This window comes from Myiozetetes cayanensis, unplaced genomic scaffold, assembly GCF_022539395.1.
Source record: "Myiozetetes cayanensis isolate MyiCay16 unplaced genomic scaffold, myiCay2020 scf3, whole genome shotgun sequence".
Taxonomy (NCBI): Eukaryota; Metazoa; Chordata; class Aves; order Passeriformes; family Tyrannidae; genus Myiozetetes; species Myiozetetes cayanensis.
Genome location: NW_026087521.1, coordinates 39,378,876 through 39,406,612, shown reverse-complemented (window position 1 = coordinate 39,406,612; position 27,737 = coordinate 39,378,876). Strand labels below are relative to the sequence as shown.

The following is a 27,737-nucleotide window of genomic DNA, read 5'->3' as shown; positions in this document are numbered from 1 at the left end:
AAATAGTGGTAGCATATAATTCCATAGATACTTAAGCATTAAATGTAGCTTTAGTCTTTATCTCATCTTCTATAAATTATTAATTAGCATGTTACAATATCAAAAGAAAAACTTCCATTTTTATAGTGTGAACAAAAATCAGATTTTAGTTAACAAAAAACAGTAGATAGATTTCAGATGTTGACCAATAAGTAACATTTACCTTATTGATTTCTGTTTTCAACTATGTATCAAGTGAATCCCAGAAGCAAAATGCTACTTAAATTTAATTTCTGGCTTTTTTTTTTTAACCAGTCCTCATTATCAATGTTAAACTCTCTGATATGATTAAGAAGGATAAGAAATTTGGTGGGTTTGTTTTTTATTATTGGGCATAGTCAACCAAAGTGATGGAATTAAAATGAAATATTAAAGTAACATTATTTTGACATTTGATATTTGTCATTGATTAATAAGAAGTGTCCTTTCAAGCTCATTTTTTAGCTCCCTCTTGTGCTTGGAAACAGCATTAACTTCCAAATACTTTTCATTAAAATACATGCACCAAGTTCTGCTGAAACAATTGAAGCTGACAGGCAGATGTAGGCAGACAGCAACCGTGGTGCCTCTAGCAACCTTGGATTCAGACCAAGATACTTTACTGTAAGGAAGGACACAGTGTCTGTGGTTCCTTCAGGGGTCTTCATAAGTTAAATACTTAGAAAGCAAACTACAGCAGAGGAAAATTGTCTGTCAAAGAGTGGAAGACAGGATGTGAGCTTCTATCATCAGCCTGTAAATTCCTGTTACGGAAAAATTTCGGGTAAAAATAAAGAATGCTAATATATTGCTTTTTTTCAAAAACTTATTTTCAATAAGCAGTAGGTGAAAGTTCTGAATTAAAGATTAAATACTCTTCCTATTGTTTGTTGCACGGTTGTGTACAAGTGCATGTTAAATGTGTCATTATCTACAGATTTTTGAATAGGGGATTTAGTTTGTGCAATTAGGATGTTAAGTGAAGAATTCCAGGAATAGCTCTCATTGTTAAGGCATCCTGAACTGTTTTGGAAAACTGTGACTAATCACTGCTGGTTCTTAGATTACTTTTCAGGAATGTGCCACTTCTTTGATACTTTCCTTTCACAGCAACTTATCTACTTTAAAAGGGGCTGTCTCTTCTAAGTTTTCTTTCAATTTTAGTCATCTTTAATTCTTTTAAACATAATATACATGTGGGTTTTTTTCCTCACTTTCACTCCTTTTTCTTTGATTCCTGCAGAACCTGCAACAAATAAAGCAGATTCAATCTTTGAGACGCATAAATGAGCGACTGGTGACAGAGAATAGGGCCTTGACCAGAGTGCTTGCCAAGTTGTCAGGGTCCTGTAGGCAACTCCACTCTGTGGACTTGTAATTTCTTCTTTCTCCTTTGTGTAGCCAGGCAGGTGTTGACACTCAGTTTGTGCTTGGGCAGAATTTTACTATTAACACTTGTGTGTCAAAAACTGACTTACTGCTTCTCAGTTCTGGAAGTGTGGCTAAAGCATGGTGTCTGGTGTACCAACTACAGGTGTTGCAGATGTGTTGGTATGGTGTGGTATTGCCCCTGTTAGCACTGAAGCTTGTCCTTGAAGATGAATTGGCAATGATCCAAGAGACCTTTGACATATTAAAACCTTGGCTACAATTGAAAGGATTTGAGTTTGCATGAGCATACACTGAAGTCAGTCCCTTGTTTTGATGTTTGAGTAAATGCTCAAATAGCTTTGCTTCTAGTTTACTAAGAAACTGAAATTAAGGTTTGAGCTTTCTTACTGCACTATGAGTGAAGTGCATAGAATTGATGCAAATCTAGTCTTGACAAAAGAATGTTTGAGAACTGGTTTCAGTACTGTGCATTCATGAACAGTTGCATTAGCAATGTTATTTCTTACATTTGTGTGTTTTAGTGTTTAGGGGGGATCAGAGTGTTTTGTTTCAGAAATGTATTGGAATTTCAAGTCAGTTATTATTTTCACATATTAACTTCCTGTGTGGTTCTTGCCAATCCTTGTATACACCTAGACAGCTTAAAACATCCAGTTTTTAGCACTGTTAAGTTATTGATTTATATTGCTATATATGTAGGCATTTCAGTCATGGATGAGAGTCCTACAGTGCATGGACTTTAAAAACACAGACACAAAAAAACCTGCCTAGTGCATCAGATTGGTTCTGTCTCCTTCTGTTAAAATGAATTGTTTTGAGTTTCATCTTGGAAAATAGTCTGTTGTTCTCAGTGTTATTGCAAGGCTGTTACAGAAACCCACTGAAGGTTCAAAACTTCTATGAGGAACGAAATGTCATTTAATTCTACACCAAATCTATATACCTTTCTTCTTCTTCTTATATAACAGCTGTCTAGGCTGCAGGTTTCAGTGAGTTTTAAGATGTGTAGTTGAAATAAATAAAACCCTTCTGCAGAGTGACTCTTGCTAAACTGCCTCCTCTCATCTACCTACCTTCCCACTTAGAAGGAAGGCAATGAGTGTACATTCTGCTCAGAATCTGATCTCAGGTTTTCCCCACTAAGAGGCATGAAATTAAGAAGTTTTTTCTTTTGGCTTGGTGTCTTCCTGGAATTTGACTAACAATAGGATGTGGATAGAAAAGTTGTTCCTGGTCCAGGCCCTGCATTCCTTAATGTCCCCTTGTGTTAACCCTTGCTGATCAAGTCAAGTCAGCTCACTGACCTGGCTGAAAACAAATCCCTTTATTCTTTATAACAGTTGATCCGTCTTACCCCACCATTGTTGCATCACTAAACTAACATGCAGAAAGCAGCAGGATCACGCTGCTGCGGGAGGAGGGAGAGCTGTCCCTTTAGGGCAGCCTGTCTTACATCAGCCTCAGCTAACAATGTGGTTTTTCAGCACAGTTGAGCTAATGTAATGCCTGCTGTCCACATCTACACATCCATACCATCTTTTTTTGCTAGCACTGGCATTCCTTTAACCATGGTAAGCCAGTTTAGGATGTTAACGACAGAAAAATATTCACTATTCCTTTCTGTAGAGCGAGTTTTCAATGGCAGGTCACTGTGGAGCTTGAGGAGCCTGGCTAGCAAAAGAAAAGCGATGGAAACACAGGAGGAAGGCTTGACAATATGATAGTAGCTTAACCATAGCAGTGTGTCTGAGTAATCTAAACAGGTGCCTTCACAGTTCATGAGTTTTTTGTAATCTTTATTCACCAAGCTGTTTTGTAGGTAAGAACTGTTAAATCCTCCAGCAAACACAGACCTTATTATTACTGTATAGATCTGAGTTGGCTCCACATATGTCAGGTGATTATTGAATAATCATTTGCTCAATGACAGCACTGCGAAGGTAGTAGCTAGTCATACGATACAGACAGGCAAAATAGTGCACTTTTAATCTTATTCAAGAATCTCATCACAGGAAGATACTTCACTATTTTAGTGAGAAACAAATCGGAATTTAGAGTGTTAAATGCAGTATATACCTGTAATTTTACTGGACTTACTGCAATGGAGGCTGTTTCCTGCCCCTGGACAGTAAAGGTGTATCTTGTCACCTCATGAGAAGGTTGAGTACCATAGAAATGCACTGCTCCAAGAAAATTATGTGAGTGTTTTTGCTAGGTTTAAAGTATGTGGAGATTACTATAGATAAGAAGCATAAGTATTTTAGGTTAGTTGGGCTTATCCTTCCTGATGAATCTCATGTTATTCATAGAATCATTTAGGGTAGGAAAAGACCTCTTAAGATTATCAAGTCCAACCATTAGCCCAGCACAGCCACCCCTAAAACACATCCCTCAGTACCACATCTACTTGTCTTTTAAATACCTCCAGGGATGGTGACTCCACTGCTTCCCTGGGCAGCCTATTCCGATGCTTGACAACTGTTTTGGTGAAGAAATTTTTCCTACTATCCAATCTAAACCTCTCCTGGTGCAAGTTAAGGCCATTTCCTCTTGCCCATATAACACTTTTGTCTCCTACCAGTCTTTCCCTATTCTTTAGCAGATTCAGAATAAAAGAGAAAATATTTTCTTAATTCTACCTATTAATCAAGATTAAAACCTATCTACAGAAGTTTGCAGGTATATAGTGGTACCAGATTATGTTAAAGCTATTTTGTTAAAATAGTTCACCAGAAAATATACCAGTCTGCGGGTCTGTCTGTATGTAATTAAGCATTATGGGCCGCAGCTCCCTAATCAGTGAGTTGAAAGAGGATTGTGACATTCCTGGATTTACTTTGAGGTTTCACTGGAATGCATACACAACACTACTTGTCGAGATACCTATTTAACCAGAACAAAACCAGACTCCCTTGCTTTCCCAGGCATGGCTAGATGAGGCTGTTGTGGTTTTGCCCAGTACCTTTGGTATGAAATCCATAACAGAAGGAAAAAGAGGAGGGAAAGGTTTTAATTGGTTTGCTTGAACAAATGGCTGTTCCGTTGTTTGCTGATAAAGGCCATCGAACACCCCCAAGTTTGTCCTAATATTACAGGTGCAAGCACAAATGTGGTGCATGTGCATATGATCTGGACAGGACCCCTATCTTGGACAACAGTAGTTATTTTTTACAGCTTAGGAAACTTAATACAAGTAGTACTTCAATATTGCCAAATGATCACTTGTTTTGCCCAATTTCTAACATCTTGTCATGGCTATTGAAAGTGATCAACATTTTCACACCTCTTTCTGTTCAGAGCACAGCTCTCACTTAACTATAATGGAAGCTTCCCTCTGACTCTGAAGAGCTCAATTTAGGTGGCTTCCCGTAAGCTCCAGAATGGAGCAGAGTTGGAATCCAGGGTAGCAGAATGATTTTTACCTTTTTTTTTTTTTTTTGTAGAGACCACTTTTTTCTTCTTATTATCACCTCTCATCTTCTTTTCACATACTTCGGTATTTGCAGGGAGATAAATTAGAGTTCTATAACCTCAGTCATTTTCAGTGCACCATCGTGCTTCACTCTGTGAGAGGGTCTGCAGTTCCGTGTGGACAGGAATCCTTTCAAGGACAGGTATAAATGAAGCCTCTGGTGCAGTGCAGAGTTAATTAACCCAGCATTTTTAAACTTCTCAGTTCTTTCTGTTCCATAATAATATTCTGAATATAATGGGATTGAAAGTAGAATTTGCTTGAATAAAATGGAAACAAACTAGTACCAAGAAAATTTCATCATTAAAAGTTGTGTAACAGTTGTTACATAGGTCAGCAGCTGGACTTAGACCTCCTGCATACAGGTGCACTTGAGGTTATTGAGTAACCACTGTGCAGGAATAGGCTGTTACCTGTGTAACAGTTCCTGTGTAAACCTGCTGCTAGAATCCCTAAACGTAATTTAGCCATGACTATGATACGTGTTTTGTTGTCAGTATGTGAATGTGGGTATGGAGAACTACTGAGATTAATTCTGGTTTCTCTGGCAAGTTAAAGTCTCCCAGTACCAACCTCTGTGCACGGACTTGTCCTCCTTTCCTGTCTGATCCTGTCCCAACTCTCACCTCACTTGGCTTCTGCCTTCTAGCTTTTGTGCTTGTGTGTCATCCATCTCCTGCGGCGACTGTAACTTGCCATCTCCTAACTTGTATGCCTGAGTATGCAGCCTGGTTGCTGTGATCTCTTTCAGTGATCTGATCTTGTGTGAGCTGAGCTATTCAGGGACATGATCTCAAATTACAGGATGTGTGCTTCAACATGAGCTTGGAAGTGATTGGAAGATTAATGCTATGAGCTAACAAGCTGAATCACACTATCTGATCAGGATGAAATCATCTAACAGCACAGTGGTAGAGATGCTTAGCCACAGCATGTTTTTTTGAAACTGTGCAAGTGCAGTGCAGACAAGCCTCTTCAAATTGTTGGTAATTAACTCCCCCCACCTCTGGAATTTGAAGTATTTCATTACTTTCCTCATGCTTCTATAAATGCTTTTGTCAGAGGCTGGTCATCTGCACCACTGAGTTTTAGTGCATCTAGTCCAAGCAAATGAAAACTCCTAATCTCTAACTCTTAAATGTATCATGCTAAAAAGTGGGATTTTTCTGAACCGCTGGTATGAAGGGCAAGAACTGCCAAGATACTTAAGCTGAATAAAAATCTTTACCGCTAGTGCTAGTGAAGCCTTGCTGCTTTTACTTGGGGTGTAACAGCAAATAACCATCGTGTTTCATTTTTTCATAGATGCTACCAGACCTGAAGGCAGACAACCAGAGGCTAAAAGATGAAAATGGGGCCTTGATCAGAGTTATAAGCAAACTTTCCAAATAAAGGGTTTACTGCAGCAGCAAATAATGGTATTGCACATCACTAGTAACTCCAGTGGACCATGGTATGGCAGTCACTGGAAGTGTGGGAAGATCCCTCGGAGACTGTCATTTTCAGATATCCTGCCAAACACCCTCTTACCTGTGTGTTTTTTTTGTATCAAGATCATTGTTTCTGTTAAAATGCAGCTGCTGAGAAGATAAAATGACTGAGAAATCTTGTTTACAGCCACAGCATAATAAGGAAAGTGTTCAAGGCCAGATACGCCTCAAATATTTAACCAGTAAGCCTTAGTTGTACATAAACACTTTTACATCAACAAAAGCTTTCAGCTCTCACAGAAGACAGTTACTCAATAATGTTTTTGTTGTGCCACAATTCCCAGTTTTTTCCTATACTCAGTTTTTCTTTAAGATTTAAGTTTGGATTTTTTTTCTTCTAAGTTTTCATGTACCAGATTTTCTTGTACAGTGTTTTCACAGCTTTACCATTTGCAGAGACCACACACCCTTTTGAATTACATATTTGTGTAGCTAACTAGAGTTGTATTGTCCAACCACCTGGAACAGAGATGTTTGGTGGAACATTTGCTTTCACTGTTTGTGCAATATGCATTTATTTCCTATAAAAAATGCTTTAAAAGTCAGTTGAAACTAGAAATATTTTAAAGAGTCCTGTTTTCTGCCTTTATTGGTCACTTTAAAAAAAAAAGAAAAAAAAAGAAGTTTGTAGTGAAAGATGTTAGATCCTGTAATCGTCACATTCATTTGAGCAGGTACTGAGTGATGCTGTATATATAAATGTGTACTGGTTTGATTTTTTCAGACCACCACGTGGCATGCTTGAATATATTTCCCTATTGCAAATGTTTGTTATTGCAAATTAGGCTATCCAGAATAGTGTGTTTAACAAAGTTCGTTAATTTTTATGGTATAAAGAATTTAGACATTGTACATGGTATGGAGCCCTATCTTTACAAAAGGTCTAAACTATATAAAATACTTTATCTTTTTCTCCCATTTTTTTTTTCATTTGATAGTGTTCACCATAATAAAAAAATGCATAAATATAACTGCTTCACTACATTTCACATACCTGTATTTATCTGAGTGCTGTCCAAAACTGTTGTGCTAGCCAAAGTAACGTACTAAAACATTTGAGAAGCATAACCCATTACACTCACAATATTGTTTATATGCACTGTTGTTGCCATGTGAGAAGGCATCCAGTTTGATAACACCATCATGTCAGACCATTTTATACATTTCAGTGGCCTTTAAAAACAAACAAAAAAAAGTACTTAAGTGAAGATCGTTTTTGCTAGAAACAGCTTTTATATTTTCACTAAACCATTCAAAAAAACTACATACTATTGGCACATAGTTTATTGCCTAAAACCACTGAACAGATCAGCCATTAAAACAAATTGTACATTGTAAAGCTTGTAGTAGCTATTGTATTATTGATTATACTGTATACTATATTAAATGTGAATTTGTACCCCTTCATTTAAAAAGGTCATGGTGTTCTACTGCCTACTTGGGGGGGTAATTTTATGGGGGTGGGATATGTTTTGGTAAGGAAGACATTGATGTCCTCTCTCTGTTGATTGGTTTTTTGAAGATGTAAGGTTATGCTCTTACTACCAAGCTCAGGATTCTTGATTTTAAAGGTACACGGATAGTTTGAGATATCTTATTGTAATTGATCTGTATGAGAGATGGGTCTGAACCATAGGGACTTCCATTGTCTTACGCTAACATAAAGAATTGAATGGCTGCAACGTATTGAGTTCTGTTACAAGACAGTTAGGCGTATTTTGGATTATATTTGGTAAAGTTTGGGTGCCTGTGAATGATTAAATACGTGTTTCTAATATTTTAGTGTTTTATATTTAGGTTATTTATTCTTTATATCTAAAAAATGAATGGCTACTGTGCTATATTGATTTTATTGGTAGTACTGAGCAGACCTTGTATCTGCATGAAACTAGTTGCAAAACCCACTATTTTGGAAAAAAAAAAATTGTATTTTGACATATACAAATAAAATGAATACAAAATATTTTAAATGTGTGAAAGTTTTACTGAGAAGACATTGAAAGTTGTTATGAATTTAAACCATGTTATAAGTTTGCTATTTAAATTCTTTGGTGGGCATTTTTCATTCATTGCGTTACTTGGATGCAAGGTTCAAGTACCTTTCAAAGATTGTAATCAGATTGTGATTATTTGCATATCATTGTACATGCACATCTGTAAATGCAACCGTAAAAATGCCATATTTATGCAATCTGTAACAACTTGGACAAATGTTTATATATTTTACATAAACCTGTCTGTGTGCAGAATCTGAGAACCATTTTTTACGTGATGTTAACCAAATCTCACAAAGCAATTGCTAAACTTGTGCCACTGTCTCATTGTTCTTGATTGTGTTGAAGGTCCAACAGATCCCAGAAAATCCAGCTACCCCAGAGAGAAAAATGGGTTATGGACGACTATTATTATTGTTTAGGAGACAGTCTGCATTCAAGGAATGTATTATTGCTGGCTGCTGACTCTGACAAACTTCCTTAAGACACTCATGGCTTCAATGGTTCAAAACAACAACTTAGATTTTCAGGGGACTTGTCACAGTGTGGAAAGGGATCTCTGTGTCCAGAATTAACATCAAATATGCACAGAGGCATGGAATTAGCTGGTGTGGAGAGTGAAGAGAGAAAGAGCTTGCCCAGAACCAACTTGAGCCGTGAAGGGAGCCATAACCTGGGCAGGAGTGACCACAGGTGGGATGGTAGCAAGGGCAGCAGAGAGCGAGGAGAGTGGGTGCGGCATGGCTGTCTAAGGCCTGCCTCCTCTTCTCCAAACAGTAGCAGTTACCTGGAAGAAAAGACTCAGGAGCTGGAATTTCATTTTTTGCTGACCTTGTCTCCCTTACCATAAACAAATCCCTCTTAGCCTCCCTAATTCCTACACCACTTTCAGACTCCTGCTATTTCCTTGCCAGATCCCAAAAAGAGCTGTTACGATTCATATTATGCAGGTTGGTGCATTTCTTTTCTCCGCACAAAGTACAGAATGTGAATCTCAGATTTCCCTCATTTAGAAATATCTTCCATGCTAAACTTTGGGTTGTGCTCAGATGAACATCAAACTGGTGGTTGTTAACCTTACCTGTCCAGAATTCCTGGCCACTGTCTTACCAGCTGCCATAAGAGCAAATGTGTTGCTATACATGTCCTCTCATTTCTATTTCAGAAAGAGTAGCTATTTACATGTGTTCTAGACAAGGAAAAAAGTCTGCTTTTGGGTTGCTGAAGATACCTGCTCTAGGAGATGTGCATCAAGGGAAAAATTTTAATTATTTCACTCCTGTCATACACAAATGGGCTCCTGATGAGATGGCTCCTACCCCTGCTAGTTGACATAACCAGGAGATTTATAGATGGCACCACAGAATGCCACAAACATCTGTATGAGGACAGACAGGAAATCTGCACCAAAAAAAGAGGAGGAGGTGGTGAGAAAGAAGTGTGCCATGATGTCACCCTTGGAAAGGCAACACCGTGTCAGAAAATGAATGGTTCACATGGAGAAAGGCAGGGGTTGGCATCAGAACAAAACTGGTCTCGAGTCAAGAGTTCAGGGCCCCATCACACCCCAATTCCTGGACAGAAAAAAGTTGTCCAGTGCTGTCAACAGTATTTGGTGCTGGCTTATAACACTGCTCAGAGAAGGTATTCATTTATTTTTAAATTGATTATTACCCTGACTTGTACTTCACCTGGATGATCCTGGAAGTGGCTTGACTTTCTGCAGCTGGCACTTTACCTTTCTTTTATGGCCATGTTGAGGCTTTACTCACCTGAGTAACACATCAGCTCCTCCAGAGAGGTACATGCGCCCTTTTGTCTCTGCTGTGTTGCTTGTGGTCTTGTGGCAGAAGTATAATTGGAGGTGGCCAAATGTGCCATGCTGGACTGTGATGCAGCCTCTGCCTGGGCCTCCCCAGAAAGAAAGGGGGGCAAGGGCTCTTCTGCTTTTAGTGGTGGCTTCAGCTTCTCTAACTTTACATGGTGCAGTGTGGCCAATAGATAATGTTGATGTTTTAACTGTACATCTGCGAGATTAATAATGTTTTACAGGTGAAATTTAATTGCCAGTTACAATCTAGAGGAGTGTCATAGCAAAACGCTACACACATTCACTACATAATATACAGTTAAAAAATACCAACAAACTTCACAGCCATACAAACATTACAGATGTTTTTGTGGGCCTACTTTTAAAGAGGGTGAAGAAACAATTGTCACTGCATTGTAGAGGGTTGCTTTCCCACTTGCTTTAAATCTTTGAATAGTTCTGTTACAGGTCTGCTGGTCACCTCTGTGAAATTACAGGGTTTTTTCCCACATAGGGATAGTCAGTCTGTTGGGGAACAGAACAAATACTCTTAAGTTTTTCAGAAGACGTTCTTTTTCATGGTTATGTACACACTGTTACATTTAGATACGGTGATTCAGCTTCCTCAGGTTCTTAGGTCAGAGCCACTAATAACATGAGTGAAAAAATGCTGGCAACTGGAGTTACTTGCTTTACATTTGTTTTGATTGCAGGAGCAGCAGTGGAGTTGGGTAGAGAGTAATAGCAAGTAGCACTGTGCTCGGTTGGCCTCAGCAGAGATGTAAAGTAAGGCTGAGACAGTCCTAAAGGTGTCTGCAGGTTCTTGCACAGAATTAAAAAGCAAAACAAAAAACAAAACCTCCCAAACCCACAATGAATTGCTCACACTTTAAAGAGAGAGCTGCTGCCACACCGATGAAGTAATCAGCTATTCCTGCTTGTGTCAGCACCTCCCCATTTTGTGTCACTGATTAGATAGGAAAAGTATGTAGCCTTTAGAGAAAGGAGGAACTGTTCAGTTCTTTCAGCTGAAAATATCACCTGTTGGATGTCTAATGTTTCTCATCTGGCCCAGGAACAATTACAGCAGGGACAAAAGCCCCACATTCCAACTCTTAATTATTTCACCTTCTTCCTTGGGTTCTACATGTCTGTTTTGCAGGCCTATTAAAGCTCAGCAGAAATGGTTAGCCAAGGCAGTGCAATTGATCTTCCAGTGTGGTCTTTTCCCTTTATTTGCTGGAGAAAAAAAACCCAAAAAACCACAAAGTATGGTGGTTGGTGGGAAAGAACCTGTTTATTTCCTTGGTCATCTTCTAGCGTCTTTCTGCACTCCTGTTCCACTACAGAGTCCTTGGAGCAGAGACTCACTGGGCTGAATTCCGCTTTTAGCAAACCAGTGCCTGCTGCACTGCCTTCAGTGGGATCCCCATCTCCCCCCAAGCAGAAAATAGTGCTGTTGCCCTGTTTGTGGCTGCTTTACATATACCCCTGTTTTAATGATATATCTCTATCTCCAGAAAGGACAGGCCTGATCTAAAGGAGTTGCTACACTGCAGCTAAAATAAAGCTACTGCTTTCTGTGCATGGTTACGTAGACCTGTACCCCAAGTCTGACAAAGAAAAGAGCATGACTTTTTATGTCAGCTGGTACAAAATACACATTTACACAAAATTTACACAACATACACATCTTGCCACACAGTTCTAGCCACTGCCTGGAAAGAAGATTTAATGAAAAAATTTGTTTAAAAATAAAAATCCACATTTACAGCTGCTGATGCGGTGGGCGTGATTCTTCAGCTGTTTATCAGCTCGCCTCTCTACTTTCAGCTGTATGAAATGCAGCGAATTAGACTTAAGTTCTTTCCTCCCACTTAACCCATATAGGTGATGCATTATGGTAAGTAAATTGCCCAGTAACTCCTCCTCAGCTCCCCTTGTATAAAATGCCAATTCTCTATGAAAATAAGACAGCTTTCACTACAGGTTTTTATGATGCTTCTTTAGTCCCATGTGTAAAAAGGCGCAACTCTACAAGGGGGAAGGAGCAGAAGCAATACCGCTGAAGCGCTAATATTATTTCACCAGTTTCTGCCTAGAAATAATCACACCGAGATCGGTTTTCAGCCCGTGGAGGAGCCCCGAGCGGGGAAAAGCCGCTGGCGGGCGGCGGAGCCGGGAGGTGGCACCAGACGGCTTCTCTTTTCCTGGGCTACTCGAGGCTCCTCCGCGGCTCCCTCGGGGCTCCCCTTGGGCTCCTCCCGGGCTCCCGCCGCATTCCTGCAGGCGAGCTGCCGCCGTGCCCCGGTCCGAGTGGGTCTGGGAGGGCAGCCTGGCTTCTGAACTTCCCCCGGCACCAGTACGTGGGAATGGCTCAAACGACAGCGGCTCGAGGAAACTGCTGTAAGCCGAGCCAGGTCCAGTAGGACCGGTGAGGTGTGGCAGGGAACAGCAACCTCAAATTCACTGACACAAGGAATGCTCTGAGTTACTCTGAAGGTGGCAAGGATCAAGGACTGCTTTTAAGTATCTTATACTGAAAGCCTGGGAAAGGAGCGTAACACCCTGGGAAGGGCAGAGCGCTCTTGGTTTGGCTGGTGAGCTGAAATTGATCCCCTTAGGAGGCAGAAACTGTAACCCAAGGAGGGCTGGCTAGTGGGTCTGGCAGGGTGGATCCCTCTGTGAGCGCAGGCAGGGACTCATTGCACCGTGAGTACTCCCATGCTGTGTGAAGAGACGGTCTACGAATGGATGCCCAGCAGCACGGGATGGCTCTGCTACAGCTAAGAGGGACAGCAAAAAAAATAATCCGTCTGTATCAAAAGTTGTCAAGCCAGCAGTTCATAGCAGCACTGCGCTTGGCTGAAATACCAAAAGACTGGATAACTCCTCCTTGCTCAACTCCCTTTCAGTATGATCACTATCTGTGTTGCTTCTTTTTGTAACCAGTACTCTGTACACTGTGAGATCCTTGCAGTTCTCCCTTTGCTGCCTTCAGTCTTTCCTCTGGTGCAGCACACCATAGGCACTCATATCCTTCTCATCTCCTCAGCCTTTTCTTCTTCTTAGCTCTGCATGGATAGAGTTCTGTCCCTATTTCCAATCTACCATGTACAACTATTTTCTGTGCCAAAAGGGCTTTGAGGTCTAATTACATTATTCCCTGTTAATCCTGATGATAGCCATAATAACCAAAAGATCTCACAACCCCACTTCCCTTAGGACCTCGAGCACTGTCTGAATTTCCCTTTGTATGGGGAGTGGCAGTCGGAGTTGCTACATGCAGACACTGAGTGCAATAACTCCCTTCATATTTTACTGACAAGTCACTACAAGCTTACCAACATGCCACAGCTGCTGGAGAGAGCAGCCTCTCCTCCATCTTCCGCTCATTTCAGATGTCAGTCTTCTCAGTCACTCCTGTGTGCCACCCTGATCATCGAGACCCTGCCTTCATCATTCAGTTCCCAGCATTCTCATTCAGTCCTTCTCATACTTGCTGCCTATTCTGGCCCCCTTAGACCACCTCCCATCCTTTTGCTTGCTTCTTGCATTTTCAACTCATTTGCCACTTTTCTTGTTTCACTCCCCCTGCAGACTCATCCCTGGTTATTTCTGCCAGAGCTCATTGCTCCACAATTGTATCTTTTGCTGAATCCTCCACTGTCCACAATTCCTCGCTCCAGAAGTCCAGCAGCCTCAACACTGCGTGCTCTCCCTCCGTCTCTGTTCCTCACCTCCTGTTCCCCCTTTCCTCGAACTGCTTTATCCTGAGCTTCTCAGATCCCTAATGGTTTCAAAGACCCCATTAGTCTTTTCTTGACCACTGAATCTTTGTTTTTCACTGATAATCTAATCTTTGCTCAGGAGGAATGTCTCTACCCAGCCACTGAGTTCCCATCTACTCTTGGTTATCTCTAATGCAAGAGGATGGTTTTACCATAACCTAAGCCCACTCCTAAAGTCACCTTTTCGCACTCAATCCTAAAATTATTGCCCTCCTCAGGAATCAGCACTATTTTTCATGGGCCCCTTTCCTATTTTTCTCTGCCATAGCTTGAAACAGTTTCCAGGGGGAAAGCAGTGAAAGCTTTTACACTTATTTTTTGTTTTCAACCTATCGAGGTGTTTGTAGGCAAACCATAATTGAATATTTTTAGTTTTGTTCCATCTCTTTTTGAGTGTCTAACAATAAAGCAAACCCGTAAGGGGATGGCTGTTGGGTCCTAATGCTTGGGAATAAATCAACTTAGCATTGGCTGTGGGTTTGCTGCTGGGCAGGGCGAAGTATGCAGCTTGTCCTCTTTCAAGTAACTTTTTAATTTAAAACTTCTTTTTAATATGTATTTAAAGCTTGTCATCTTGAAAGAACAAATCATATATATTATGAGCAAATGACAATTTTTTTTTAAGCATGTCCACATTTGTTTATGTAAAATCATTACAGTGGCACATAGATTTTGTTGCAATTGTTCACAATCTCAAACTTTTGTCCTAGATGTTTACAGCATGGCCATGTATCATTGAAATAAATTTTGTAATATAAAATATCAACAACATTTTAACAATAGGAATTATATTTTTTTTACGCTCTTTCACTCCCTTTGTAGTCTGTTTGGTTTCATACACACTCACTCTGAACTCTTCCAAGTGCTTCCCCCCCCTTTACTTACACTCATTGACACCATGCTGCCAGTGATTGATTGTTGTTTGTGTTTGCTTTGGACACTTCCAGATGATTGCTACTAATAACCAGTACTAAATTCCTGAAATATCTGCCTGTTTCTTTTTCCAAGGCAACTTCGTTATGGCCCAGCATATGAAGCACAGTAGGTCATAGAAATACTGCGGTGCAGGAGAAGAATAATCTCCAAATGAACGGGTAGCTCAAACAAAGCATTGTAAAAAGCCATCACGCCAAATTCTGCATGCATCATCTGCTGCATTTCAGTGAAGGCCAAGTTTCTTAGTCAGCTCTCTGAGGAGATCCCTCAGCCTTAACTATGATTCTTTGGGGGCATAGTTTTGTGCCTGCTGCGCTTTCCAACTGTGTGCAGCTCATCACCTGCCTGAGGTTAGATCAAAAGGATGAGGTACAACAGTTTAACCAAGAGGTACACAGTGAGAATCAAGAGGGCTAATTAATTTTTACCGACTTTGTACTGGTTCATCAAAAAAATCAAAATAATTTTTACAAGGCAGAGGGCTGTTAATTAAAACAAAACAAACCCACAACACAACAGCCCTGAAGGATTATGAACTGTAACCAGCACCAACAAGACAGAATGACAGTGAGCCAGTAACCACTTGATTTGGTTTCTAATTATTCATTTGTGTGCTTATATTTGGAGACACAGAAAGACAGACACAGAATTATCTTTGGTGTAGACCAGACCGAAATCTGTTTAACAATGTTTTAAAATTATAATGATTTAGTTGTATAGAGATCATAGAAGTATTTTGAGTTGGAAGGGACCCATAAGGATCATTGAGTACAACTCTCTGATCCTTGAAGGACTACCTAAAACTAAACCATACCACTAAGAGTCCAGGCTTATGCTCAGGGGATGCTGTCTTTAAGAAGAATGAATAGGCTCCATAGGTGCTAGAAACATATCATAAAAAGCAACAAGGGTAGTGTTATTCAGATAACTTAAAGTTATCTTTAAGGGTAGCTTACACCTATGATATTATTTCTGTCATATGGACAGGTACAGTCAGCTCTTCATTACCAAGGTGACAGACAGTATCTTAGATGGCACAGCAGTGAGGTAACCTGGCAGCCTCTTCACTAGTGAAGATGGTGGCAGCACAGCTGCCCATGTAGGCTATTCCCAAGAACTCCGGACTCTAGAGGACAACATGACTCTTTCAAAGCTTTGTGGACTGAACCTCCTCACAATTAGCAAGGAGTAGTAAGACAAGCTAAGTCGTGGCTCTGTACCCTCTTACGGTGCAGGACACAAGCAGCAACAACAGACCATCTTACAGAGTCAGACTGTAAACTGTGGCAGAAAACGTTCCCATCGTGCCTTTGAAGTCATCTGCACAGATACTGAATCCATTCCCATCCCCACTGTCATTCTTATCCAACAACTGCCAGCTGGAGACAGATGGCAATCTCTGCATTAATTTTTCATCCTGTAAGATGAAATACTTAAAAAAAAAAAAATCAAGCAAACTTCTTTCTGTAAGTTTGTTTTTTGCCTTTTCACACTGCATTCCTCCATCAGCCAGATGAATGAATTTTGCTGCAAGAAACAACACTAGTTTGTCTTTCAAGCCAAACCAGTTCAAAGAAACTCCATAGTTATTTTTGGTCAAATTATTGCAGAGTTCAAGAATGGTAAAACAAATACAGAAACCAGACTAGAAGATGCACTCTAGGATTGTTCTTGAAAGCTAATGCCTCCTGATAAATCCTGCTATTTCACAAAGCTCTGCTGTATTTACATACAAGATTCTAAATCAGGCCCTAGCAATCGAAAAAAAAAAAAGTTCAAGCATCCAATTCAGTAGCACAATAAATATGACAAAAATGACATTTCAGTAAAAGTGGGATTGTCAGCTTTGTATGAGTTTGTGGCACAAACCATAAGAAAGCAATCCAGTTACAACGAGAACATAATCAGTTGTTAGAACCTTACAGAGGAAAACCTTGCCAGAAAGTTAGTGCTGTGACACAAAGCTCCAGTGAGGGGAAAAAAGAATAACTTATTTCTGCAAGAAAAGTTTAAGAAATAAAGAAATCCATGATGATAGGCTAAGTCTCAAAGAACAATGTGCATAGCTCAGAAGTAGCAGAAAGCACTATTAAATTGAAAAGTGTAACAGTTATCTGCATTTAGACAAAACTGCCAAAATATCCAACCATTAGTAATAAAAGGTTAAAGGAGTCAAGAGGGTTAATGATGCTATGCTTAAGGATTATTTTATTTTGAGGGGAGATTTGACATTAGAAATGTCATGGAGCACATGTGGGGAGTTTACAGGAAGATTAGATGGAAGTTACAGCCAGAGATTTAAAGAAAAAGATTTAAAGAGAGGTTTTTGAAGTTTTTGGATAAAAATAGGGACAGATATTTCTACAAAAAGATGGCAGTAAGATTTCACTGAGTCATAGCAATTTTAAGCAACAGTATTATTGGATAGATAGTGCAGAAATAAGCAGATAGATAGGTTAGTTAGGGCACAGTGATGTGGATGAGGATTATCCAGGTAAAATTTAAAGCAGCAGAGAGGGAAAATTTAATGGGACATCACTGGAGCAAGCTTAATAGACTTAGTTTAATAAAGCAGGTAGAACAAGTATGTGACTGAGAAAGTTTGGATTGGGAGAAGAAACATGTAGAATGCTGACTGAATGGACTTCAAAGGGGATCAGATATGGGAAGCAGTAGATAGGTGCACTAAAGTGAAAGAGTTTCATGGAAGTTCAGGTAAGACAGGCAGGGGCCTAAAGAAATCTGAGCAGAAGGAAGAGCATGTGTGTTTGGGAAATAGGCAGGAGAATACAGTAAACTCAGCAGAGGCTTTGGGGAGAACTTCCAGAGATGCTGACGAGGGTGAGAGGGAGGAAATTTCAGTACAGAACATACAGGCATCAATGGGTATAAAAAATGTTACAATGGTAACAAGCAAACAGATACTGGGCAGGAATTTGGACGTCGTCCTTAATTTTTTTCAGCCAGTAATATGTTATTATGTTCACTGATTTATCTTCCAGCCCTTGAAAACTGCCACTTCAGAAAAGATTATGGCTCAGATAAACTTGCAAGCAGCACCTTAAAAAGGCTGGATAATTTGGTTAAACCTCTAGAATAAATTAAAAGAACTCAAGCAGCTTGCAACCCTTTAGAAAGGAAGCAGCTTTGAAGTGCCCAACCCCAAAAGACACTTCATTTCCTTGATATTTTAGGAATGAATTATGAATTTTAGTCTAATTGAAAAAGGAAGTATTTTTTGCATGGCAACGAAGATCAAGATCATCCTACCCAATCCTGGTGGTAATTTTACCTCTAGGGGAGAATCTTATTCCATAATATTGAATATATGAAAAACAGTATCTTAAGGCTTAAGGTCCCTTGTCATTATGCCAGTTTAAAACATAGCTAATAAAGTGAATTGTATTCCTAGGCCTTAAGGATATCCTGAAGATTTTTTTTTTCTTTGTTAAGAAAAAAGTACTGTTCTAAAAACGTTTGCAAGCTATTAAGCTTGTACTCCCTTGTGGCAGAGGAAAACATGCAGCATGATACTTAAACTATTTGGGACTTTATCCCTGAAAGCTCTCCAGCACAGACAACCTTATTGAGATGCAAACATCTGATAGTCAGCATTTTTGTATTGGGCACTTAAACTCAACCTCACTCACCACAACATAACTTCTGTTAATATATAACAGACTGTAAGGCACACAAAGCCTTTTTGTCACTAAAAAAATCCCAAACCCCACAATGTATTTTACATCAGAGAAAAAGTAAATCCAACAGCATTGGTAGATGCAGCTAAAGCCTGGACACATCACCTCCCACACATAAGAAAGGTGGGCAGGTCAGATGTGAAGTGGGGCGTGCACATCTAAGCCTTACTAGCTGCTAAGGACTGCCAGAGAGAGGGGCCTAGGAAGCAGCTGGCGAGACCTGGGGTAACAGAGAACTGAGGGTGCCCTAAAAACTACAATACATTGTTATATTTCTCCATATACACAACATACTATAAGTAACAACTTCATAATCTGACTTTTTTTACTTATTTTTGGTCAGCTGTGCTGCTCATGGTGTGTAAAAGTGAGGGCGAAATATCACGGTTACATGATTCTCTCAAGAAAAGCTCTTCATTTTATAAAAGGAAAAAAATTACAGGAGGAAAAAGGCAGACAAGAATTCACATGAGGAATCCTTTTTCTAGATTATATTTTCTAGAAATACGATCGAGTAGTTGTCTAACTTAAAAAACTCCATAGATAAGAGTGCAAGTAAAAAATTTTTTTTTAGGAGAGTGATTAGTCAAAACATTTTTTAGGACCAACTTCACTAATTTTGCATTGCTGAGTAGTAAAGAGTAGCACTAGTACAAAACTGTGTTTTTGCTATCTATTTTTCTGCCTCTTTACAGCTTTTCAACATAACACAGAACAACTACCCAGTTTTGTTTGGGGATTTTCCCTTAGCCTGAAATACAAGGTTTCATCCACAGTGATAAAATTGTACCTTAACTTCCACATATACAAATATTTAAACACCTCTTCAGAACCAACCGCCACACCAAAAACACCCTTAAACCCAAACCAGAGCAGAAATCACATATGAGTTCAGTGAAAAGTCCAAGTAAATGAATGATCACCAGAAGTGCAGAGAAGGTTGGTAGGGTGAGACTGTGCCCACTATGTGAAAGAGAACAAGGTAGAGACCTAAGGTGCACGTGGTTACACGGGCTAAGCCTGTTATTTACACTCTGCAGAGTGCCTAGCACCAGATGTGCAGGCTCATTTTGCTAGATATTTTTTACCCTTACCTGTAGCACCTATAATTTTTTTTTCTGTGAAGTGAAACCAAAAACCTTTGCAAAGTGTATATTCTGAAGTCCTACTGAATTTTATTAACGAAGTGGACAAATTCAAGACCGAATCTGAAAAAGGGGGAAAAAGTGATGAAAAGGTGATCACGTGCTCTCAGCTAGGTAAGACCAGGCTGTGTATCTCCTCCGATAAGCTGTAAGCTTCTACCTTGTCCTCACCCTCTTTCTGCTGGAAAGGTAGTACCGATCCACTCATTTCCCTCAGCATACACCTTATAAAGCAGATTAAGCAAGCCACAATCTATTGAAATCAGTGATTGCCAAAAGTACCACGATCAGTTTTCAGAGTGCTATTAAGACACAGTGGGTTCGGGCAAACGAGAAAAAGATGTGCTGAGTGTTCCGTGCAGGTTTAGCCATCTTAACACCTAGGCAAACTGTTTAACAGATGCGCACACTCCCATCACGATCCTTGCACGTTCGTTTTTCCTAACATTTAACGCAGTCAGGTTTCCCCACTGAGGGCTGTTACTATTTATAAACGAGACATCTTTCAAGTCTTTGCAGTGTTACTCGCGGAAACCCCTTGAATCCTTGTTTCTTGTCACATCAGGCAAACACAAGCACTCTCTCAACCTTCCGCCCGCGGGAGCGAACTCCACCAGCTGCTGCGGTCTGCGCACCGCCGGAGCGGCCCAGGGGAAGTCATTAATGTCGCAGGAGCCACCAACTGCGGGCTCCTCCCCCCGGCCACAGCCCCGCTCTCCGACAGACCACGTTTCCAGGCCAGGCGGGCGCTCCCGTCCCAGCGGCGTGTCCCTGATGGGAGCGTGGCCGCGGGCTGACCCAGCCGGGCTGCACACGCGGCTCCTGCCGGGCCGGTACCCGGGAGCCGCCCCGCCCGAGGGCCGAGCGCGACACCTGCCCCGCGGGAGGCGGCCGCACGTCGGGGCCCCTCACCCGAGGCTTCGCGGCAGGTGCGGGGCGGGTTCGGCGGAGCCCCCTGCGGAGGGGGGTAACACCAGACCGCCTCCTCCGGCCCCTCCCGGCTGTGGTCCCGCAGCCCCCGCCCGCCGCCCGTTAAAGCTGCCCGGGGTGGGGAGGGCGGTCCGGGGCCGGCGGAGTTTGGCAGCGGTGGCCGTCCCGCTCGTCCCGCTCCCCGAGGAGCCACTGGCCCCCTCCAGCCCTCGCTGTCGCTCATCGGGAGCGCCGAGGTCCGTGTCCGCTCCCGCTGCCCGGGGCAGGTGCTGCGGCCCCAAGCCGGGCCGGCACCCGGGGCGGTCGGGTCGCGGCGCGCACCGGCCCGGGCGGGGCCTCCCCGCCCTCACCCCTTTGTCGAGGCCATCTCGGCAGTTTCCGCCCTGGCTTCGGCTGTGTCCGCGCCGCGATGGGGAAAGGGGAGGGAGCTCGGGAAGCCTCGGGGGCGCGCCGCTCCTTCCGGGACGGCGGGAGGCGGTGCCGCTCACCTGGTGCCGCCGGCGCAGGGGAGCGCCCGAGCCGCGGCCCCGCCGGGCGGGAGGTGAGCGCCGGCAGCGCTCGCCCCGCCCCGCTCTGCGCGGGAACGCGGCTCTTCGGGCAGGCAAGCGGGCGTCGGGGGGATGGCACCGTGATCGTGGACGCGGCACCCGCCGGCCCCGAGGCGAGGGACGGCGCTGTGCGGTCGTCGTGGCCGCGGCGGGCGGGGGAGGCGGGCACCGCCAGGCAGCCCCGCGCCGAGGGACGAGGGGAGCCCCGGGGAGCGAGGGACGCCGCGGCGGGTTCGGGCGGCGCGGTCCGATCCGTGGGAGCCGAGCGTGTGAGGGCGGGCATTGATGGAGACCCGTACCCGGGGAGTTGGCGGGGCGGCGGGATGGTGATGGGCAGTGCGGCGGGACGGCTCACGTCCCCCCTTTTGTTTCTCTCCAGGGTGTTTGTGCTTCTCCGAGCCTCTCTCCCCGCCCCCGTCTCTCCCGCCCGCCCCGCCGGGACCTCTCCTCTCCGGGCGGCAGCAGAGCCGCCTCAGGGCGGGCGGCGGCAGAGGTGCTAGTGGGGCGCTCTCGCCGTCCATCCCGCCGGGAACATGGCGACCGGCGGCTACCGCAGCGCCGGGGGCAGCACCACGGACTTTCTGGAGGAGTGGAAAGCCAAGCGGGAGAAGATGCGGGCGAAGCAGGCGCCGCCGGCCCCGGGCGCACCGGCCGGGGGAGCCCCGTCCCGCAGGGGGCGGCCCCTCCGCCGAGCTGAACAACAACAACCTGCCCCCCGACCGCGCGGCGCCCCCCGCCGGCGGGGCCCTGAACTGCGTCAGCCTGGCCAGCGCCGCCCTGGGCCGCGCCGCCCCCGCCAAGGAGCCGCCGCCGGCCCTCGCCGCGGGCCGCGCGGTCGAGCCCTCCGCCGCGCCGGACTCCCCCGAGGGCGAGGAGAAGCTGGCCGCCAAGGGAAAGAGCTCGGGCCCCAGCGCCAGGAAGGGGAAGGGGCAGATCGAGAAGAGGAAGCTGAGGGAGAAGAGGAGGTCGACAGGTGTGGTGAACATCCCGGCCGCCGAGGTGAGCGGGGACGCGGGGTGCGGCCGCCGCGGAGCAGCCGCTGGGGGCGCCGGGCGCAGCCCCGGGACTTTTCTCCCGAGCGCTCCGGCCGTGCCCGGGCTCCCGGCGTGGACTGCGCTGGCCAAGCTCTCCCCGCACGCTGCGGGCAAGGCGGGATGGCCCGCACCGGGCGGAGCGACCGCAGCCGTCATTGCGGGGCGGCATCCAAACAGACAGGCAGATGAGGTGTCATTTATCCGAAATCAATCAGACCTGTCACGACCTGCGGCTTTTTTTTTTTTTTTTTCTTAATGTCTTCTTGTCGACAGAGTAAGTTCTAGGGCTTTTGAAGGATAACTCAGACGTGCCTGGTAAAGTATGGTCAAAACAATGTTAATGAAAGAAAATTGTTTTATCAACTCGGAAGTAGATGTTCAGGTGTAAATATTATTCAGTTTGGAACTCAGAAGAATTTTCTGCACTGGAAAAAATGTGGTGGTTTAAAGAGCATTTTTTTTGAAGGCAGAGGAAGATATTTTTATCAGCCAACACCACTGTCCTCTGCGGTTTGCTACTAGTATAAAAATCTGGCATTGATTTGTAATACTCCTAGAGGAATTTAGAAGAATGATAACTAAGTTTTTAGTGTTTTTTTACCATTAATAGGAAAGGCCACAGGAAACTTTGAAGAGAGATGGATTTTTGTCTTCAGTTTTGCACTAATAATGATGACCACTGTGGTTTTTTAGGAAACCCCTTGTAGTTCTTTTCATTAACATTATAGATTTTTCAAGTAACACTAGAAAATAAGATCTTTGTTTCTAAAGTTGCAGGAGAAGACGAAATCATGTTTTCCACACATGAAATCACTAACCCTTTTTTTTTTTGTGACATCCTAGGCACTTTCACAGAACACACCTTCACATGAGAAGGTCTTGGAAGGTGGAGGAATGAGTTTTAGGAACAGTTGAAATCTTTATAACTGTATTTTTTGAGAATAATTGTTTGCATAGCCTTTAGTTTGAGGTGAAGAGTTTTGGCATAGGTCTTCAATATTGTTGTTTTGGAAAGTGATGGATACAAGTGATCAAGTGAGTTCTTTTAATTTTCTGGCTTCAGAGCATGCAAACCTCCTAGATTGTGTCTTGGTTTATATGAAGCCCCCTAAATATCTGCCACTTGTGCCCTTTATAGGAGCCTTAAAATGCTACATCTTTACTTCTCCAAGTAAACTAGTCCTAGCCCCATTAGTAATGGTTTTGCACATTGCAGCAAGCGTTGTGTAAAGGGATATTTTAGGGGCTCTGCTGTGTACTCCATCCCTTGTTGTACTCTTGTCTTTTCTTGGTTGTTTTTGGGCAGTGGGTTTCTTTTTACTCTTTGAGACTGATGTCCTAGTTCTTTGAACTAGTTTTCTGAACTAGTGTTCCTTCAGTAGTTTTTTGGTGGTGTTGTTTGGGGTATGCTGGTTTGGTGGTGGTTAGGGATTTTGTTTGTTTTGTTAAAGTATTGCTCAGAATGTGCCTCGCTTTCCAGGAAAACACATTCCTTGCTCAGCAGCTATTAGAATCCTGTATGTGAATTTGGTGCACTGTTAAAAGTGACTGTATTTATTAAGGTTTTCATATTTAGGCATTGAGAAACAAGTTCTCACCTGTTTCCATGTTTTTGAGGGCCTAAACCTTGCTGCATCATGTCACCATGTGTTGGCACTTCATGGAAACTTCCTGTACCTTTATACTAATTACTTCTATAACTAGCAATTAAGCATTTCATGACATTTTTGGGGTCAAATTTTATAACTGTAGATACCTGTTGTACGAGGTGTTATTGGGGAAACTTGCTAGTAGTGTTGCATTTTTGACTAGCATATACTTACACAAGGCTATATATCTTCAGTATTTTGCATTTCTTAAATGTTTTTAATTATTACCGCATACATTCCTAAGAATTGTTTAGCTAGGGAACAGTAGATTATTCCTAATGATGGGCAGCTTCAAAAACTGTCTCCAGTGTCAGATGTGAGTACCTACTTAACGATGAATGTTTTGCAGATTATTTACTTGTCCTGTCTTTGATACAGCTATGTAGCTGTAAGAAAACGTTTTGAAGTATTCCTTCAGCCTGGTCAGTTGCAGTTCTCAGACAAAAGAAGGCTGGGATGTAGGTGATGTCTTGTTGGAGTAATCAGCAACGTGCCAGTTTCTTGCTGTCTTTCTTATTAGATGCTGGATGTATCTTTACTGTGCCATACAGAGTGACTTGGTAGTAGCACACAGTGAATGTAACCACTTAGCACTTGTAGCTCTGTGTGGTGTATGTTTTAAAATTACTTTTCAGGAGATGTTATTTTAGAGCTTTGAGTATTTCACTGTCTTATTTTTCAGGAAAATAGTCTTTCTCAAGTAGCCATTTGATGCAAAATGTCCCTTTCATGATCATTGTGCCACTGTGGTGGAGACTGACAATAAGATACTCAGAAATGAAAATAGGTACCTGTTGAAATAATGCACTCATAGAAGATACAGAGCGCCCAAAACTGAATACAAAAACAGTTTTTGCCCCAAGGAAGTGGGATGTAATTTCAACTGCAATGCAACTGGAGAATTTAATGATAGGAAAGGTGGCAGAATAAGAAAAGTAAGTTTGTGTTTTCTCAGTTATCTTTAAATAGGCATGAAAAATATTAGCAGATTATTATTTATTAATTATTAATTTCTGTTCAATAGGAAGGTATTAGAGTCAGTTCTTAAGTAGTTCTGTGTCTTAAGTTTTGTGTTGAAGGTGGTGGAGGACAGAAACCATAGGGAAAGCTGTGAAACGAGTGGTGACAGGATGGGAGTAGTTGTGAAACTTTGTACATTGTGATAAAGGTAAAGGCTGATTTTTATCTTCTCAGCACTACTGCTTATCTAAATAATGGTGACTTTTGAAAATGGCTTTGGAAATACTTGCATCTTTTTTCCTTTACAGTGGTTGTAAAGCAGTTTCTTGATAGCTTGTCGGATCTTGAAAGGTGGATTTGCTCCAGATATTAAGTGCTGTGGGATTTGGATTTTGTTGCCTCATAACAATACTTCAGGTTATAAAACGTAACTGATTTGTTTGCAATTATCATTACTACGTATGTTTCCTTCTCTAGATTTTATAACCATTTTTAATTACATTTAGAAAGTGTTTCTCAGTTTGCAGGTATTTACTTGATGCAGGTGTTGAGTTTACTTGCAGCATTTTTCTCATTTACAGCTGTGCTGGTATCTGTCCAAGAAAGACAGAGTTCCCATTATGCACTGGCAGTGCTTTGTGAGGACCCACGTAGAGGATGATATATTGTTAAAGTAGTTCTGTCCTGCTCTGAGCAAAACAAGCTGCACTGGTGGAAGTGCAGCTTTACTTTTGTAAATGTTTACACTTGAGGATTCTGCTGGCATAGCTATGTAGATAAGGGTTTTTTGGTTTACTGTGGTTTTGTTTTGTTTTGTTTTTTGGTTGGTTGGTTTTTCTTTTCGGAACCCCAGTAGGGAGAATAACAAGTATTTTTGTGGTTACTTTTTTAAAAAGATGTATATATAATCAAAATCTTGATTCATCTAGGAAGGAGAATTGTATAGCTGGGTTTCATGTAACAAAAGTTTACATTTTCACCTAACCAGATGGAAATAATCTAAATTCAGAAGTGTTTTTCTGTTAATAACAGAGTAATGAACGATTTAGAAAGGCGTAAGGAACACTGATCTGTGTATTTTGCACCTGAGGCTGCCAGACTCAAGACACAACAGTCTCCTGAGCTGTTTGTGGGAAATATTGGAGTGAAAGGTAGAAGTGATTCAAATACAGAATCTCCATAGGATGTTCAGCCAGTCATTATTCCTCTCGTCTTATGGACAGCAGTAAGGATATGACATCGTGAAACCCCGCTGATGGCTTGCTTCCAAGAGTCTGCCTGTCTCTTTAGAAGGCAGTTCATGTGTGGTGCCGTACTGAACAACAGCATTGCAAGTAAGCAGAGAGCAATGAGCTCTTTCTTTCTCTGGGGTAAGAAAGGGTTTGTGCTACAAGAGAAGTCCAGCGTGCTGAATTGAGCAGACTGACAGAAAGTTGCTGTGTTCCAGTTGGAAAAACTTTAAGAAAATTTAAGTGCTAAATGTGTCAAGCATAGCAGTTACTGGGTGCCTTGTAAAGGAATTGAAATCCCTCTCTGAATGGGTGGAAACTAAGAGAGAGAGCAGTGGAATCCTGTACTAGCTGTTGGACTCTTGACCAGAAGTTTGCCTTTCAGCAGTATCTTTCTCAGTGACTGCCTACCTGAGGATTAAGTTTCCTTCTTCTTTCTATATCTTGAGATTAATGAGGTAGCGTCTTTGCGTAGTCTTAACATCTATTTTATTGTAAAACAATTTGCTGCTTTTTGCATGTGTTGGGAGAAAAAAGCCTCAATAATGTTTGTTCAAAGTACTAGAGTTCAAAGTACCACTATTTCTGACCAGTGATACCCTTAGCATTCATGCAGATGTATTACTGTTAAAATGGAAGTATGAAATACATTTATTAGAATGGACAACCATTCATTATAGGTTAGACCACCCTTCTGCTTGCTTTATCTAGTGAACAGATGTTCACCACTGTGGGGAGAAAATTTGTGTAGCCAAAGCTCAATCAGACTTGAAGCTGGCCAGAAATGTGGGGGACAATAAAAAGGATTTTTAAAAAAACGTTAATAGCAGAAGGCAGCATGGAAAAAACATCAGCTCGTTACATGCTGAGGGTGGTCACCTCACAAACAGGAACATAAAGCAGAGGTGTGTAATGCTTTCTTCGCTTCAGACTTCAACACTGATGATGGTCTCTTAGAGTCCCAGAGACCGGAGCTGGAGGACCATGACGGTGAGAATGATGAACTCCCAGTCAACCCCAAACCTGTGCGGGATTTGCTGCTCCAGCTGGTTCTCTCTAAATGTATAAGACTTGATGGGATTCATCCAAGGGTACTCAAAGAACTGGCTGATGTCATTGCAAAACCTCTCAATGATTTTTGAATGGTCTTGGGAATCTGAAAAGGTCCCAGTCAACTGGAAGGTGGCAAACATTGTCCCAATTTTCCAGAAGAGCAAGAAGGATGACCCTACTGACCACAGGTATGCCAGTCTTATTTCAGTGCCTGAGAAACACCTGAAGGACACCGCAGTCATCGGTCACAACCAGCACAGGTTCATAAGAGAAAAGTCCTGCTTATCCAACCTGATTTTCTTTTATGACAAGGTAACCCACCTAATTGATCAAGGGAAGCCAGTTGATGTGGGTTTTCTGGATTTCAGTAAAGCTTTCGATACTGACTGTCACAGGATCCTTCTGGACAAAATGTCCAGTACACAGCTGGATAAACACATCATGTGGTGGCGGAACAGCTGGCTCACGGGTTGAGCACAGAGGGTAATAGTGAATGAGGTAACATCAAACTGGTGACCTGTCACTGGTTGGATTTCTCAGGGCTGTTTTAGGCCTTGTGCTCTTCAACATCTTCATAAATGACTTGGA

At 42.4% G+C, this 27,737-nt stretch overlaps 2 protein-coding genes across 6 annotated transcripts in view; both read left to right on the top strand.

Moving 5' to 3' along the window:
• The window catches only part of PPP1R12A (protein phosphatase 1 regulatory subunit 12A), a 1,052,766-nt gene that overhangs the window by 104,636 nt on the left and 920,393 nt on the right, over positions 1-27,737 (top strand). For 3 of the 5 annotated variants that reach the window (XM_050324436.1, XM_050324437.1, XM_050324434.1), the window contains one exon: positions 6,188-8,335. In XM_050324436.1, coding sequence (XP_050180393.1) covers positions 6,188-6,274 — 87 coding nt within the window. In that variant the 3' untranslated portion in view covers positions 6,275-8,335. Of the gene's footprint in view, positions 1-1,261; positions 1,412-6,187; positions 8,336-27,737 lie in introns of those variants that run through there. The other 2 variants (XR_007630003.1, XM_050324438.1) reach the window with 2 other exon arrangements.
• The window catches only part of PAWR (pro-apoptotic WT1 regulator), a 78,299-nt gene continuing 72,174 nt past the window's right edge, over positions 21,613-27,737 (top strand). The window contains 2 exon segments of the mRNA XM_050324475.1: positions 21,613-21,906; positions 21,908-22,223. Of these exon segments, the coding sequence (XP_050180432.1) occupies positions 21,758-21,906; positions 21,908-22,223 (465 nt within the window). The 5' untranslated portion in view covers positions 21,613-21,757.